The sequence below is a fragment of the Gopherus flavomarginatus genome, chromosome 8, assembly GCF_025201925.1.
Source record: "Gopherus flavomarginatus isolate rGopFla2 chromosome 8, rGopFla2.mat.asm, whole genome shotgun sequence".
Taxonomy (NCBI): domain Eukaryota; kingdom Metazoa; phylum Chordata; order Testudines; family Testudinidae; genus Gopherus; species Gopherus flavomarginatus.
In genome coordinates, this window is record NC_066624.1 from 29,462,214 (window position 1) to 29,480,561 (window position 18,348).

The 18,348-nt window shown below is 40.9% G+C and overlaps 1 protein-coding gene across 1 annotated transcript in view; it reads left to right on the forward strand.

The window, feature by feature from the left end:
• LOC127056817 (connector enhancer of kinase suppressor of ras 2-like) overlaps positions 1-17,597 on the forward strand; it is a 523,096-nt gene extending 505,499 nt beyond the window's left edge. Inside the window, exons 20-24 of the mRNA XM_050965117.1 lie at positions 10,347-10,417; positions 13,947-14,047; positions 15,474-15,978; positions 16,338-16,537; positions 17,021-17,597. Of these exons, the coding sequence (XP_050821074.1) occupies positions 10,347-10,417; positions 13,947-14,047; positions 15,474-15,978; positions 16,338-16,537; positions 17,021-17,236 (1,093 nt within the window). The 3' untranslated portion in view covers positions 17,237-17,597. The remainder of the gene's footprint in view (positions 1-10,346; positions 10,418-13,946; positions 14,048-15,473; positions 15,979-16,337; positions 16,538-17,020) is intronic.
• Positions 17,598-18,348: the final 751 nt, after the last annotated feature.

Genomic DNA, 18,348 nt, shown 5'->3' on the forward strand with positions numbered 1-18,348 from the left:
TATCTCTACTTCATTGTTTTCTTTTGATTGTTGGTAAGGCCATTCCTTGCAGTCTTTTTATGACCCTTAACTTAGAAATTGAAAAACCAGCTGCTGAATTAGTGTATCTTAAAAGCACTGCTTTTACATCCAGGCAAGTGATCTCCTCCAGCAGAATTGAGAAGCCTCAAGGGACTGGATCTGAGAGCCATAGGGATCACACTTACTCCTTTCCTCTTTTCCAACTTCCTTGTTTTCTCTTCATCTGTTTCTCCTCTGGTGGGGCACCATTAAAACTGAGCCAAAATATCTTTTAAAAATGGATCTCTTCTGCTCCAGACATCAGAAGAAATATCTTACAACCTTCCGTCGTCTCATTCAGATGGACTGGCCATCTGATACATGATTTGACTTTCTGTGCCAGAAAAGACAATAAAATCAGGTGAGGTAGGGTGAGGTGAATTCTTATAGTTCTCTACTGGCTCTGGTTCTCTCATCTACAAAAGATGCCTCTATGTGTTCCTGGGAAGCTATACCTCAAAGATGATCTTAAGTGCAGGGTCCAGAAGTCCAAGATCCAGTCAAATTCCTGTTAACAGATTGGAACTTGAGAGGGTGAACCTCCAGGAGTGTGGATCATATCTGGAAGACCTTCTGACTCTTTCAATTTAGGTTACTTTTTAAAATGGAATCATCTTCACCGGAAGGGTCAGTGAGTTGATTGCATTCTGTATCAAAATACCTTTTTCTTCAACGTCCTTCACATCATGTAGTACTCAGGTCTACCCCAGAATTCCTGCCAATTGTAGTTTCTCTTTACAATTTCAATCAAAAAACAATTTGCCTAAACCTGCTAATCCTCAAGAGTCCCAATGGCTTTGTCTGGTTGTCTACAGAGCCATCAGATTCTTTCTAGACAGGACAAAATCTTTTAGGAAGTCAGATGTCATGTTCATCTCTTAATGTTGGCATGAACAAAAGTATCAAACCATCTAATACAACCACTTGCAAATGAATAAGATATGCTAATTTAGAAGATTATATAAAGGCTGGAAATACACCATCTTCAACTCTCAGAACACATTCAACAAGTTTTGTCTCTATATCTTTTCAAGAGATCTGCAGAGTGGCCCTGGGCACCCTTTGCTTGGGGAAGGAGTAAATTACTTCACTCATTTCCATGGATTAGCTTGCTTTGCCCCTGAGCTATTCTAGCTGGCAAGTAGGCTGAAAGAAAGAGGGATTCTGGGCCCCTCCCACTTCCTGCTTCCCTTCTCCACTTCCCCTCCCCCACTTGCTTGCTGAAAGGAGTAGAAGGCAAAGAGTCCCGGCTCTCCCCATCATGGCCAAAGTCACAATCAGAGCAGGGGGCCTAGCAAAAGAATAATGGCAGCCTCATTCACCCGTATTCCCTTGTGCAGCTCAGTAAAGGCTTTGACAGTAATCTAATACTCTGTGTCGACTGAGGAAATTTGTATTTTTTATAAGAATAACAGAAATACCTAGAATATTTCAGATGTATGCATTTTGCACCTTTGTTCCTAGAATTTACTGTATGTTTAGTTCTTCTTTTCAGCCACTTCAAGTTATATAGTATTATGAGGCATGGACAACGTGATAAATTTGGCAAGAAGAATTTTTAAGTGATTTATAGATTCAAAGGCCCGACGGGACCATTGTGATTATCTAGTCTATCTGACCTCCTGTATAACACAGGCCATAGAACTTCCCTAAAATAATTCTTAGAGCATATTGTGATGCTACACCCCATATTCTTCATAGAAATATTGTTATGATATGAATATGGCATAACTAAGATATATTTGATGCAAGATGGCTCATGTAAGATATAATTGGAAAGGTTATGATTTACTGAATGTGATTATCCAATTTGTATGCATGTGCCATTTTGGTATCTAAAGTTAGGAATATTAACTACATAACAATTACAACTGTGTGTGTACTTGGGGGGAACACTCACCAGTCAGTAGACAATCCTCCTGAATGATCCATTTAAGAAGAACAATAGAACTCTGAAGATACTAATCTCTCTCTTTCCTGAGAAGTGTCATGGGACATAGCTATGAACTACTAGGTCAGGTGGTCCTGTCACCTGATACAAAATACCACATTAGACACTGCTGGAACCTTTCCTCTGTAGATGGATGGGGATCAAACAAAGGTTTCCCACCTTAGGTAAATCCTTTTCAAGGCTGAGGAGGGGGTTAATCTGGACTCTCCTCCATTGCCTAACAAAGAAGAAGGACTGCTTAAAGAGCCTGAAGGACAAAGGAACTAAGCTGAAGGGAAAGGTGGGGGTGAGTCCAGACTGAGAAAGAAAAATAACTGCAACTCTAAGCTATTGAAACTCTGCAACTTACCTAAAATAACATGTAGGGTAATAATTTACTTCTTGAAACCAGTCTCTTTAAGAACTTGAGCTTAGTATGTGTGTTTTGTTTTATTAGCTCAGTAATCTGCTTTGTCCTGTTTGCTATCCCTTATAATCACTTAAAATCCACCTTTTATAGTTATGACTTTTTTTTGTTTAATAATAAACCCAGTTTTTGAAATTTCTAACTGGGGGAGGTAAGAAGTTGTGCATATCTCTCTTCACTTTGAGGGAGAGAGAGAAATTTTATGAGCTTGTGCTGTGCAAATCTTTTTATACAGCACAAGACAGTATTATTTTGGGTTTATTCCCCAAAAGGCACGTGCACGTGAGTGCTGGGTGAATCCTCACACAGAGATGATTTCAGTCTGTGTCTGCAACTGAGTGTGGCCCTGTCTGAGTGTGTGTGCTGCAAGAGGCTGGAGAGCCTAATTCAGCAAACAGGGAGAGGGAATCCAGGCTAGTGGAGCAGGAGGGGCTCAATAAAAACCCAGTGCATCAGGTGGGAAGAGGGGAGAGTCTAACCTGTCACAGTGGCATAGTCAAGCAGGGTAATGTGCACAGCTTATTGCTTTGAAACACTGGTCTAGATTTTAAGTGTTTTAAGTGTGTTGGCTGGAGAACAGACAAAGTGGTTACAGGTTTGTTATTTTCTGTTTGCTTATTTTGGGTAAGGAAAATAGCGGCAGAAAAGTCAGTAAATGAATGAAAGTGAAGCTATTAAAAAGTTGGAGCTCTACAGATTGCAGGTAGAAGAAAATGAAAAAATGCATAAGAGACAGGTGGAATTAAAACAGATGGAAATTGAAGCAGAAACAACCAGGCAGAAGTTAGCTCATCAGAGAGCCATGGAACTGAGACAGCTAGAGGCTGAGGAAGCCTGAGAACGGAGAAAGCTGGAGGCTGACAAAGAACAGGAAGCAGAAAATACCAGACAAAAGACAGCACATCAGAGAGCCCTGGAACTGAAAGACAACTGGAGGAAAAAGAAAAAGAGGGAAAGCATCAGCTGACTATAATGGAGTGGAAGAGACAGACCCCTACACCAGGAAGCTCCACCTCTCCAAAAATCCATAAGTGGGAGCAGTTGTGCTTTCCTATGATAGGGTGGCTGCCCCTCACTGGTAGGTAAGGGGTTGAAGTCACCCTGGGGAGGCTGCACAGGAGGCAACCAATGACTAAAAGCCTTATAGTGCCAACCAGTCAGGGGAAGCTTTATTAGACCAGCCTATCAGGGCCAGGCTGGCCCATATAAGAAGGGGCTACTTAGCAGAGGGCAGTCACTCCCTGGAGTTTGAGGGAGGAGGATGATGACTGGCTGCTGAGAGGGTTGGAGCACCCTGGACAGAACAGTGCTGGGTAGTTTCAGCAGAGTATGAGAAGCTCCTGGGTGACGGCTGCCAAACTGAGGCCCTGATACAAGAGCAGAGGAGGTGCTGGGGCTGTGGGGGAAGTGGCCCAGGGCAGGAGACAGTGCAGTTGGAGGAGGAGCAACACATGGTGGCCAGCTATAGGGTCCCTGGGTCGGGACCCAGAGTAGTGGGCTGGCCTGGGTGCACTGAGGGGAGTGGCCAGTGAATGGACTGCCGTTTGCCACTGAGACGAGCAGCTAGAATCGGGACTGCAGTTTGCCACTGAGGCAAGTGATTGGACTAAGGACTGTCGGTCCTCTGTAAGTGGGGAAAGGACTGACTGGGACACCGCCAGAGGGCTGTGTCCAGAAGAGGATGGGGGTGGTCCAGGGAGTGACACGGGTTCTGGAGGTGAAGACAGATGAGATGATGGGCAAGACATCACCTGAGAAGGGCATACTGGCAGCTGAGCTAATTCCCCAGACAGCCAGCAGGAGGTGCCATGGTGGTGAGTCCAGCCCAATTACACTTCCATACAGTGAGTCTAGGGAATTGCTGACTATTTCATCACCTTTGAGAGACTGCGTATACTCCATGAGATTCCAGAGGATCAACAGATGACCACTTTTGTTGCAAAGTTGACTGGGAGAGGTTTGGATATATGCAATAAGATGCCAATTGGTGGTGCTGCCGATTATGGTAAATTTAAGGAATTGGTTTTTAAAATGTTTCAGATTACACCTGAAATTTAGAGTAAAATTTAGAAGATTTAAGGGAGAGGCTGGATTAAGTAATGTGGTTTATGTGAATCAAATGAGAGATGTACTGGATAAGTGAGTAAGGGGAAAAGGAATTACAAGGTTTGAAGCAATGTTTGAAGCAATGATTTGGTTGCTCAGGAACAGTTCCTGAATATGTCTAATGATGATATAAAACAGTGTTTATGGGATAAAAAGGTAGAGACGATTGAAGAACTTGCAACTTTTGCAGATAAATTTCAACAATCCCAAGTACCTAGTAGGAATAAATCACAGGCAGAGGGGTTTAAGTTTAGAGGAAAGCAAGGTTCCCAATTTGCCCCTGGGAAGAAGGAGGGTGGATGGGAGGCTGGACACTCACCTCCCCAAGTTAACTTCTCCAGTCCTCATCCCAAATCTCCTGTAAAAGCAGAAGAGCCCAGAAGGTGCTATCATTGTAATTCCACTGAGCACCTGAGGAATAAATGTCCTATGCTGAATGAGAACAGGCAGCAGGTAACTCATGGAAATGATGCTACCCAGAGCACAGAGGCACCTCAGGCAGTTGCCACTTATCATACACGGTTTGTAAAGATTGCCACTGCACAGCCGGTTTGACTTAGTTGCTAAGTTTTGGAACTAGAGATTTTGTGGTGTGTCATAAACAGATAGCTAAGGGTTAATGTCTCTTTTACCTGTAAAGGGTTAACAAACAGGGAACCAAACACCTGACCGGGGACCAATCAGGAGACAAGATACTTTCAAATCTCGGTGGAGGGAAGCCTTTGTTTGTGTTTTTTGGGTTTTGCTTTGTTCTCTCTGGGTTCTGAGAGTAACCACACGTACCTACAGGGTTTCTAATCTTCTGTTCAAATTTAGTAAGTACAAAAGGTAGAAAGGCGGTTTAGTCTTTTTGATTGTTTTTCTTTATTTGCAAATGTGTATCTGGCTGGTAGAAATTTAATGTGTATCTGGCTGGTAGAGTTCCAATGTGTATTTGGCTGAAAGTATTTTAAATTGTATTTCTGCTGGAGGAGGCTTTTTCTCCAGTTTCTATAAGCTGACAGACCCTGTAACTTTTACCATCTAAATTGCAGAGATAACTTTTACCTTTTTTCTTTCTTTTTATTAAAAGTTTTGCTTTTAAGACCTGTCTGATTTTTTCCCCTTGTTGAGGCTCAAGGGAATTGAGTTTGTACTTAACAGGGAAGAAAGGGAAGGGAGTGGGAGAAGGGAAAGGTGAGTTTCCTCTTTGTTTTAGATTCACAGAGTTTGAATCTGTATTCCTCTGGGTGAAGGGAAAAGAGGAGGGGGGGAAGGTAACATTCCTCTCTGTGTGGTGATTCAAGGAATTTGGATCATGGTGATCTCCTAGTGTACCCAGGGCGGGAAAGAGCTGGGAGGAAGGAAGGAGGGGGAAGGGAAATGGTTTATTCCCCTTTGTTGTGAGACTCAAGGAATTTGGGTCTTGGGGTCCCCAGGAAAGGTTTTTGGGGGACCAGAGTGTATCAGGCACTGAAATTCCTGATTGGTGGCAGCTTATCAGATCTAAGCAGGTAATTAAGCTTAGAGGAATTCATGCTAGTACCCCAACTTTTGGACTCTAAGGTTCAGATTGGGGAAAGATATTATGACATGGTGTAATAAATAAATAGCATTCCATCAGTTCAGTAACCTTTTCTTATTGCGGAGTATGGGGGAGGTTGATAAAATCAGATGCTGAAACACTGTCTCATTAATAAGAATTATGGAGATTCGCCTTCATGATTATCTTTGATACTGGTACACACTGCATACTAAGGAAGTTAATTAGACTGAAGCTATAGTCCACTTTTACTAACATTTTAACCACAAATCTAATGCATGTAGCTAGAAAATGATAGACTGCTCCTCGATAACATTTATTCTAATTTCTTTTCTTAAATTCTTTCAATGTTGTAATTCTGTAGTACAAATAAAACTGAATTGTGCATAATCCTCTTTAGAAATTTCCCAATTTTCTTTGGAATTATATACAGTGATATGGTCTGTAAGGGAACATATCTAAATACAGTACTTTTGATAAACCTGATGGTCATACTTTCTTAATTCAAATAAGTCCCAAAATATTAAAGAAATTGAGATATTCTATGATATCAAATAATGTAAGTTATTGCATATCTACTCATATTGAAGCTAAAAATCTAATTTTTTTCAGATTACAAAAGAATAAAATGGCTATCCTTCCAATGTTTATATTATTGAGGTGAAATGGGATAACATCTGTATACAAATAGTTTTGCCTCTGTCAACTGAAGAGAAATTTTTTCAGTTTTCTCACAGTTTTTTGGGAAATTTTAATGCCCTGCATCATCTTCTCCAGCAACATGTTTGTAGCCTGTGATAGGGCCTTCTGTGGCTGGGCAGCCTAGCGGCTAGATCATTGGATAGGGGCTGGAGGGTGGGACCTGCCCTCCTTTCCCTCAGGTTCTAGTTCAGGGCCACTCACACCCCTAGACAGGGGCGCTGGATCTTGCTCCCAGCCGTGAGGGGGAGGCTCAGGACCTGTTGTCTGAGCTGCTCCCTATGTAAAGCCTTTAGTTTGGGCATGGCCCTGCTAGTCCAGTTTCCCCACAATTGAGGCTTGGTGGTAGATTTCCCTTGGCAGGGGAAGACTTATTTGCTTCCAGTGGCTGCGTTGGCAGGCAGGTTGCGTCTGTGCCTTCAGGCAGACACACACAGAGCTCTTGCCTCTTCACCAGTCAGCCCCTAACTGAGCCAGGCTCCCATCTTTTCTCCCCCTTCCAGGCCTGGCACTAGCTGCAGGTATAACAGGGTGTGGCTAGCTGAACCCACAAGTTTTCTTTAACCCCTGCTGTGCCTGGCAGCCATTTCTCTGCTTCTTCACGTAGCCAGTTTTGCATAAATACACTCTACATATCCATACTAGTAACTTTGTTCAGTGAATTTAATGTAAGTTTGAAGTTTTCATAAATGTCAACAAAAATAAATTATTATGTGTTTGTGACCAAATAATCTTCTTTCTCTGAATCATATCAATTATCATTCCTGGTCCTGCAGTCCTTATTCAGGTGAAACTCCAACTGAAAGTGGTTATTTTGCTTGAGTATGGACCGACGAATGAGGTCATAATTTATACTTAGCTCGCAAAGAAAATGAGATCAGTATCAGGTCATAAGTGTCTAAAAACAAACAATAACAGTATTTTTCTAAAGCAAGACACCAATAAAATGTTTCTAAAGGAAAAGAAACGTGACAAACCTCTCATATTTAATTACATAAGTGAGAACTTTATATTTACAACCAGTGGCATATTATGATCTGTAATTTCGTGATTCAAGAACATAATTTTAAAATTACCAACACATTATTAGTAATGAACAAAGGGAAATGAGATTTCAGTTACTGCAATAAATAATAGGTTTTGGCAAGAAAAGCAAGTATCTCACAAATTATAAACATGCCTTTTGTTGAATGAACTTATATTGCTGAGTATTATAGTGGAGAAAATGTTAAAGAACTGTTCATTGTTTAAAAATAACTTCCTGTATGTTCTCGAGGTCAGTTATTTGGGATGGCAAATCACATAAATTAGATGCCTGTAAGCAGTTCTAACATTTGCATCTGATGTTTGTGAAAAGTGGTCTGCATTTTCATTCCTAATTCTAAATGTCCCACCTTTTTTCATTTAATAACAATAATACTTAGCATTTTAATAGATAGTTTTTCATATCTTCACAGGTCTACAAATAAATTAATTCTCACAACACCCCTGTAATTCTGAAATTAAGTTGGTCATTCTTCTTATTGTACACCTGAGAAAGCTGTGATTCAGCTAAATTACGTGATTTGCTGAGGACCACATAGAAGTCAGTGACAGATTCTGTATTAGAACAAAAGCATTCCAACTCAGAGTCTTTGCTTAAACCATTAGACCATTTTATCTCACTTCTACATTGCCTTCTTTTTATGGTAGCAATGACTTTTCCCTCATTTTATATCCCTTTCCATATGCTGTACCATCAAAATACAAATTCAGTGAGTTAAAAATTTATTGTTAAATATTATTCTCATGTAAGTAGTTTAATATACTTCTTTCCTATCGTCATGTAACTTACACAGAAATCAACGTTATTGTAATACATATGTTGTTCATGAACGTTTGTCTCTTTATGAGAAGCCTTTGAAGGGTGATCTTGTCACATGGCTAATAATTTTATCCTTGGTTGATTAACTGTATCAGCTTCAAGTTGTGCCATTTAAAAGAGGGCAGAATTGCTTCCAAAAAGCATGTAATCTCACTGTATAAGGAAACTTATCTTTTAGACAGCTGTTAAGTCTTTGTTGATTAAGGAAATATTTGAGGTTGTAGCCTGATTGTTCTCAATTTCTATTATAAACACATTTTTAATATTTCTGAATGAGAGAATGCTTTTTTAGTAATCAAGAGAAATCTGGCATTGAAAACACCCTAATATGAACATCAGTATTTTCTTCATCCATTGTGATCTTGATGTTTCATTGTTGCTGAAAATTGGCTGATTCATTCAGTGTAATATGATCGTTTTATATGCAGGCAAAAGGAAATGAATTACCCTTGGTAGACTTCCTTCTGGAGAGTTCTATTTCAATCAAGTATCTTTACCTTTTCTCTAATTTTGTTCATTTTCTTCTTTTCGTACGATTCAAGTAAATATATTGTAGAAATACAAAATCAGAGTATTTCAATGAGGATGGGGTTTGGGGAATTAGTCCCAAAATATGCTTTATCTTATGGCTGGTTTTGTCAAATAAGGAGCAGCTCAGGAATAAAAGAGTAAATGTTTGTGCAAAATTGTAGCATGTTGTCAGAGTAATATCCCTTTATAGATTATATTATAGATGTTGTCAGGGTATATTCCTTTCTAGATAAAAGCAAGAAGATAACAGATCAAAATTTGCTTCTATGACTCCAGTCGTATGTACACCTAAACTAATACTTCAGAAATCAATCATATACTACAGTCTCATTTCAACTTTTAGCTTTCTGATTTGACAAGTACAGAATTTTCTTTCATAATTTGTCTGCATGAAATCATGAGCATCTTTCTGTTTTCATTTTAATACTGTCTTGTATTATCACCATGAATGTACAATGGATGTCACCATGGAAAATACTGTTGTTGGTTTCTGAAGTAATTATTACTTTAGCAGTAGGTGCACCAGCAATTGTTCCGTCTTTGAGCCTGTTATGTGGGCCATAAAGGGATGTAAATGCCCAGAAACAAGCAGAGGGGGCATCAGAACGAATGTAGTATGTTCCCCTCCCTGAAAACATGGAAGCTTTTCCACACCAGCACTATGCAGTTAGATTTCAATGTATATTTGATTGCATTGGAAGGGAGGGCGAACTTAGGAAGCCTCTGCTCTATACAGCATGCTCCCCTAAGTATCCAATGGAAATATGCGTAGAAAAGTCAGTGTTAATTAATTCTGCTATTTGCAGTATTAGCAGGTATGCTTTGCGTTTGCTGCTCCACTTTGGTGATGTGATAGAGGGAACATTGGCATCCTGGCTCTTAACAGTGCCAGGCTTGCACAGAGTGAGTTACAGAGAGAAGCATAGAGGGTCTGGTTCTCCACATGGATGCTCCACGAGCTGTGGATTGAGATCATATTTCTCCATGGCTCCCCGGACTCTTCGTGTCCTTCAGTGGCTGCATCCTCCATGTAACCTCATTACTCTGAACATATGAGTCAGGTTTTTCTCAGCTTGAAAACCATAGGTTTTTACACTACTACTTCTCTTCCCTCTGTTTTTTCTGCATTATAAGATAATGTAGGCCACCGCATTTACCACTGGAGACTCCTTTAAATGTTCTTCTTCCTTGTCTATTATTTTATTAGATGGATGAACCGTCTGGGTCTTGCAGCCATTGGTTATACACCTGATGACAAGAATATTCGGCCAGATGAAGGTAAGGCTTCTGTGATTTTAAACAAAATTGACTTAGAGGTCTGATAAGAAACAGAGGCTCCAAAAATGCTTCTGTTAACTGTGTCATCTCATGATTTGGACATAAATCACAGATATCTCACAATGAGTTGATTAATGTAGGCAGTATCTTTTTCTGTTTGTTTTCATAGATATGTGTAACCTCTTAGAAAATATATTTAGCTTTGCAAACAGAAGAAAAAATGAAATCCAGAATGATCATTTGAAAAAGCAAAGAAAATATTCTTAAGGCACTCTTTAGGAAAACAAGCATGATGAATAGAATTGCTATTTTACATTTAGTATAAGAATGCTAAGTGAAAGCAAGTGGCTCTGCATTGGTCTCTGTTAGTGCCATCAGCTGTGCTAATTCCTAATGGGAGAGTGACATGGGCATAGGGCAAGTTGCACTTTAAACCCCTTTTAGTCCTTCTTGAGTGCATTCTTCAAGTTACAGGCTTGGCTTCCTTCACCTCTCTCGGGGTGGAACCCCAAAGTCCAACCACCCTTGGTCTGGATTTCTGGGTTGCAGCCCTGATTCCAAACTGTGTTAACATAACAGGCCCAAATGTACTTGGCATCTGCAAGAAATTTCTCTTTAGGAGTCTGACCAGCAACTGATTTAAGAGAATTAAAAAGTTGTATCAAAACAAACAGATTTTTGTTCATCCAAAGATACATAGTAAGAAGGTAAGAGGGATAAAACAACAAAAGGCATATATGCCTCATTCTTACATCACTTTATTCTTTTCTTGCAAGTGTTGGGTAAGATCCACTCAACCCAGCAATCGCTACTCCTGGCTGGGAGTGATAGACGACAGGCTTTGCAGTATTCTCTTATGTCTCTCTCTATCAGAGGCTCACCTCCAGCCACTGCTGCCACTCAACACCCCCTTCCTCCCTGGGCTGGGAACATTAGTGGTTTAATATCCCCTTTGATGCCAGGTTTGGGCCTGAGAAGAATAAACCTTGCTCTCTGACAGTACCTTATTTTTGCCATTGTTTCATTTCCTGTTTGTTTCCCTCCTAACAGTCTTCTCTGAGTTAACTCCTCAAAATTAGGCAGGATAATATCAAGCCAATAAACTGATATGCAAGTGCATATGATGTTCATTAAAAATAATACAGATAACTCCCTCATTCTCCACAGAGAGACAGAGTAGTAGCCCTTCCCCCCATTTCTCCACCAGCCAGCAGAGCAAGTCACACACAGCTGGGGAGAGGAGAATGCACTCATTTAAAGAGAAAATAGTAAACAGGAGAGAAAAATGAACTGAGAAAAAGTGTACTTTGTTTTTCCATTATGCAGTCCAGATACAGTCTTGTGTATCATCACATACAGATTATGATAAAATACCAAGATTATGATGAAATACCGAATTGGACAATAGAATGACTTGATGATTAACTGAATATTTTGATATTGCGGTCTGTAAATGCTTTTGTCTTCTATGATGGAATACGCAACTCCTTTCTGATTATTACTGTTGGGGAAGAGAATTTCACTATAAGCACAACACAGAGTGCCTGATTTGATAGGCTATAGGTATAGTCCTTGGGTGAGTTTTGAGGCATTGAGCTGAAAGCAAAATGCCTTTCAGCCGTCCAGGAAGTCTGTCCATGAAAGTCAGTGGGTTGAGGTTCCTAAGGTTAGGCCTACGCTGAAAAGAAATCCCATGGCAGCAAGTCTCAGAACCATGGTCAACTGACTTGGGCTTGTGGGACTCATGCTATGGGGCTAAAAATAGCAGTATAGACATTCCTGCTTGTGCTGGAGCCTGGGCTTTGAGACCTGGCAAGGCAGGTGGGTCTCAGAGCCCAGGCTCCACCCCAGGCAAGAATGCCTACACTGCTATTTTTAGCCCTCTAGTTTAAGCCCCTAGAGCCTAAATCAGATGAACCAGGCTCTGCGACTCACAGCTGTAGAGGATTTTTTGCAATGTAGATGTGCCATAAGTGTCTGAGTACCAGATTTTCAAAGGTACTTAGGAGTTTGAAGATGTAGATTGGTAACTAGTGGGATTTTCAAAAGTGCCTGAGTGGGTTAGGCACTTAACTCCCTGTGAAATCAGTGGACTTAGATGCTTAACCTGCTCAGGCTCTTTTGAAAATCCCGTTAGGCACCTATCCATGTCTTAAGGCAATGGTCACCAACCGGTAGATTGTGATCGACTGGTTGATCCTGGAGCCTCTGACAGTCTATCACAATCTCCGGCTGCTAAAATTCCGGTGATGCAGCGGGGCTAAGGCAGGCTCCCTGCCTGCCATGGCCCCACGCTGCTCCCAGAAGTGGCCAGCACACCCTTGAGGCCCTGGAGGTGGGGGGGGACAGGGTTCTTCGTGCATCGCTCCTGCCTGCAAGCACTTCCCCCACAGCTCCCATTGGCCGAGAACGGGGAACTGCGGCCAATGGGAGCTGTAGGGGTGGTGCCTGCAGAGACAGGCTCCATGCGAAGACCCTGCCCCCTGCCAGGGGCCACAGGGGCGTGATGGCAGCTTCTGGGAGCAGCGTTGGGCTGGGGCAGGCAGGGAGCCTGTATTAGCCCTGCCGTGCCGCTGCCTGAGCTAAGTGCCACCCGGTGGGAGCCCACATTCCTCCCACACCCCAATTCCCAGCGCTGAGCCCCCTCCCTGGAGCCAGCTCCCCATACCCCCTCCTGCACCCCAACATTCTGCCCCAGCCCAGAGTCCCCTCCTTCACCTAGACTCCCTCCCAGAGCCCACACCTCATCCTGTACCTCAACACTCTGCCCTAGCCTGGAGCCTCCTCCTGCACCCAAACTTCCTCACAGAGCTTGCTTCCTTCACCCCTTCTTGCACCCCAACACCTGCCCCAGACTCATCCCAGAATCCCCTCCTACACTCCGAACCCCTCACCCCCAGCCAGGGCCGGCGCTACCATTTAGGCAGCCTAGGCAATCGCCTAGGGCGCCAGAATAATTGGTGGGCGCCGTTTTGCCGGAGGGGGCGGCAGGCGGCTCCAGTGGAGCTGCCGCAGTCATGCCAGTGGACAACCCGCAGGCGTTACTGCGGCAGCTCCACCAGAGCCACGGAGCACCGGACCCTCCGCAGGCACGACTGCGGCAGCTCCAGCGGAGCTGTGGGACGGCGAAATTGCCGTCCACCTAGGGCGCTCAAACCCCTAGCGCCGGTCCTGCCCCCAGCCCAGAGCCCGCACCCCAGTTCCCCCCCCCCGCCCCAGCCCAGTGAAAGTGGGGGGGAGAGCTAACGACAAAGCGAGGGGGGATGGAGTGAGCAGGGCAGAGCCTCAGGGAAGAGGCGGGGTACAGCCTGGGTTGCACTTAAATTCAAAAAGTGATCTTGTGCATAAAAAGATTGGAGACCACTGTCTTAAGGCATCTAAATATCTTAGAAAATCCAGCCCTTAGACGCTTCAGAGACTGGGATTTACACCTTGTCTAGATCAGAGAAAGTATCAATTATGCTTTGAAAATGTTGCCAATATTATCCTATGAGTAAATATTTCAATGAAAGGAACATTTTGTTTCCAGATTACTGGAGTGAAAGTGACCAGGATGATATTGATGGTTCCTTAACCCTGAAACAGGAAGGCCCTTCAGCACTATGTGACACCTACCATCGAACATCCTCAGTAAGTCATGAATAGTACATGCTGTATAAGGCCAAGAAATAAATGTCCATGCTTCTTTGATCGGTATTTTGCTTGTTTTATAATGGTATCTAATTACATTATGAGCAGAACAGAGGTGGTTCTCAGCTGTAAACTCTGAGAATATTATCATTTCTAGTGGCTAAGAACTGGAGTGAATGTTCTGAAAATAAGAAATGGGAGCACATAGAAAGAAGAGGCATCTGCTGTCTTACTCTGCTGTGTTTACCTAGTGTGGTCAAGCCATTTTTTTCTTTAAAAAAGAAAAATCCAATACAAAAGGAATACATAGATTTTTGACTTCAGTATGAATAAAATGTCTTGTGCTTGGTTCATCTCTCTTAACTGAGAGTTTATACTGTATCTACTGTGTTCCATGTTTACTGGAAATTAAGATTTTTAGATTATATGCATATAATAGTCATGATCTGGAGGAAACATACTTTATTTATAAGAAACATATCTTTAAAGACAAGCTTCTTTCAAAATATAGCATTTTGTAAAATACCCATTGTATCTGCAATATTTTTCTTAAGTGTTTTAAAGCAAAAAATAGCTGATAAAAGTTGTGTACAGTGTATGGGCAGGTTCTGATAACTGATAAAAGCACTGCTGCTATACAATACATGAGTAGGCTGTGATATTTAATCTTTGTTTCTAAGTGCAGATAGGACTGTTCTCTATTTTTCTTTCAGATTTTTCTTCAGCGTGAATGACACGATCCTCACACAACCAGAACCAAAGAAAGAATGACTGAGGCAACAGCATCACATGGGTGAAGTTCAGACTGATTTTCACCCATGTGATGCTGTTTTATCAACCGGGATACAGGTTAAGCCCCTCCCTTTCTGTTTTTCCACTTTTTTGCCTTTCTCTCTTTTTTTAATTAAAATAATACAAAGACCAAGCAGAATTTAATTAAAATAATTTGGATAAGCTCAGCAGTCCCCTAAAATTTAAGTTTTCTTGGATGCTGAAGTGTCTTTTTTTTTTTTTTTCTTCCCTGTTTGGCTGGAACATCTGCCCTTTGAAAAGAAAGGAAATCCAGTTATGGTTTCTTTCTGGGGCTTCCATGTCTTCTTCAAAACACACTGCTGGACTAGCTGTAAGCTGGTTAGGTCTTTGCAAAACCTATACCAGTGCTATCCTGTCCTTTCCAGCAGGAGTGGCTCTTGGGCAGAGAATGTGTCAAAACAAGAATAGGGAGTGGTTAAAAATATAGTGCTTACATAAAGTATTACACAGTTAGTTATGTCTTGCTCACTAAGAGTTTATATTGTGATATATCAAACTATACAAATCAGATCATTTGGTTAGTACTAACATATACTGAACTGTATCTGTTGTGGTTTGCCAATGTCTAGTCACAATTATGTCTTTATAATAAGATATTTTCATTCCTTTTTAGGTGAATTCTTCAAGTCCATTCCCTGAACCCAAACATGGTCGACACTTTTCAAGCGAATCTACCCACTCTTATTCTTCTGCAGAGGATTCCCGACAAGATGCCACAGGAAGTACACACTTGTCAGGATGCAGACCTCCCTATCGAGAGAGGCGCTCATGGCAGGACCTGATAGAGACCCCCTTAACCAGTTCTGGCCTCCATTTTCTTCAGACTGTTCCTCCTGACCCAGAATACATGAGTGGCCGACCTGGAATGTCACCAGAGAGGCGAAGACAGGCAACATTACCAGTCCAAAGACGTTACAATCATGAACGAGATGGACCTTTCCCTTTGGTGGAGTGGCAAAAAGGATATAGTTCTCATAACAGGCCCCAGAAGCAACGTAGTCAAAGCCTTCCACGAAACAGAGATGTCAGGGGCAAAGGACATGTGAAGTCTTCAGGCATAATAGAAGAGAAGTCTGAAGAGAAACTTATAAAAAAGCAAAATAGTTTCTGTGAAGAAGGTAAGATTTTGAAGGGACTGTGACACCAATACTAACCATTGACCTCAATGGGAGCTTTGCCATTGACCTCACTGATGAATGATCAGGCTTTATATGAATATCTTTGTGGCAGAATTATAATTTCCAAGAAAGCTGAAAATATGGAGATTGCATTAGTTACTACACCATAATTTTGGTTCAGAAAGTCTGTGTATGTTCTGATTCCAACTTTATTGTTGACCAGAACAATTGATTTTTATCAATTCTCCAATCAGGAAAGGATATCAGGTGGTTATTCTATAGGCAACTTTCAGAATTCTTGAGCTTTTCAGGATCTTCCAAAGTTGCCTGGATTGTTAAAAAAATATTTTTTTTTCCAGAAAACATAAAGGAAATCAGGGAAAGTACAGATGGTCTGCAAGAGCTGTACAAGTCTTTGGAACAAGCCAGCTTGTCAGCCTTTGGAGAGCAGCGTCTTTCTACCAAGCAGGAATTCCGGAAGTCTTTTGTAAAGAGGTGCAATGATCCAATTATCAATGAAAAACTTCATCACATCAGAGTTCTCAAGAGCACTTTAAAAGTAAGCTGTTACCATTAATGTTTATGTTCAACATGAAATTGTAACAGTGTAGCTTCTTAAAGTTTTCAGTGTATGGACTTTTATTTTAGAGAGAGAATTAGGTGACAAGGAAACTTTGGCAGTACTGAGAGAAACAGAAGGTAGGGGACAGTTGCCAACCTCACAACCATTGCCAGTATTTGGCACTCTTGTTACCTGTGTCAAGAAGGATGCCAAGGACTAAATTGTCAAGAAGACCTAATTTACTACACTTTTACAATTAGAGATGGTCACTGAAAGCCACTGTGGAATCATGCCAACGGATATAGATTGCCTTTCACTGTGAGCTGTAACAGTTCTGTGTATAGATAAAGGACCTTAGTGTGCATTGCAGTTGCTCTAGCACCTTTCGTTAGCGCTCAAGGACAAATAAAAGGCCAAGTACAACATGTCATTTAAATTGTATTTCTGAAATGTGCTGTGGTTTGTTTTGGCATTTAACAGGCAAAGGAAGGGGACTTGGTAACTATCAACAATCTTCTGGATGATCCCAACTTGACATCAAAGAAGTTCAAAGAGTGGAAGCTAAAGAACTATGAATTTTTCCTGGACATTTGTGAGTACAGCGCTGCTCTGAAACCTCAAAATGGAGCCGCTGAACTTATAACCCCCACACCACTGCTGACACACACACATTCATTCATTGAAACACATGTCTGACAGGACTAGCACCATGAACACTTGCTGAGTGCCATGAGAAATCCAATATGGCAAACTCTGTAATATTTGTAAATGTACTCAGCAGTACTGTAAATAACTTGGATAAGAGAATAGTGCCACAGGATGCCTACTACATTGCATGATAAGTATTATTCTGTTCTGAATTATTTTGTTTGCTATTATCAACCAACATGCTTATCAAGTTCTGCATTAGAAAGAAGCAGTGAAGAAGTGTAATGGAAAATATATACCAGTATATTTATTTAAGGACTATACTAAAGCTAAGCTTATAGTAATGAGTTCTTACAACCATTTTTATATATGTAAACATATCGACATATATAAAAGGTAACATGGTAGTTTATATTTTTTAAAATACCCTAAAATTCACCTTTTCACAAGTTTTTCTTGAAGGAAATAATATATATATATATATATATATATATATATATATATATATATATATATATATATATATATATATATATATATATATATATATATATATATATATATATATATATATATATATATATATAAAAATACATTGGCCACTCTTAGGGGTGCACATTTTTTTCCAACCTTTCCAAGCAGTAGTAGCTACCATCTTTATGAAATTACAGAAGACCAGAGTAATAAAGTCAACTTAACCACTTCCGTGTGCCTTACAGTGTATAGTGTATATATCCAGTAAATAGACTCTCCTTTAGCCCTATGGGTATACTGTACGTGCCACTTTGATGTTGTGCTTATTTTTAAAAGAACGAGCTTGCCTTTAAAAGAAGTGGCCACAGGCATGCAAGTGTGGCACAGAAGAGGTTAAGATACAAGTAAAAGAAAGCTGGTTGTTCACCGATGCTGTCACTTGATCTGACTTTTCTATCTACTTTGAAGTGTTTCATGGTAAAAGAAAAACATCTGCTTCTGAAGATGGTAGCTATGGCAGTTTTCATAATCACACCACTGTGAATTTAGTGCCACAAACCTGTGAGTCATAATTATTAAAATATTGTTATCTGAGGCTTCAAGATTGAGAATTAAGTAAAAGATTCTTGAACTGATCAATTGTTTGTATATCAGACTGTCATAGGTCTGGGTAAAGAATTCATATT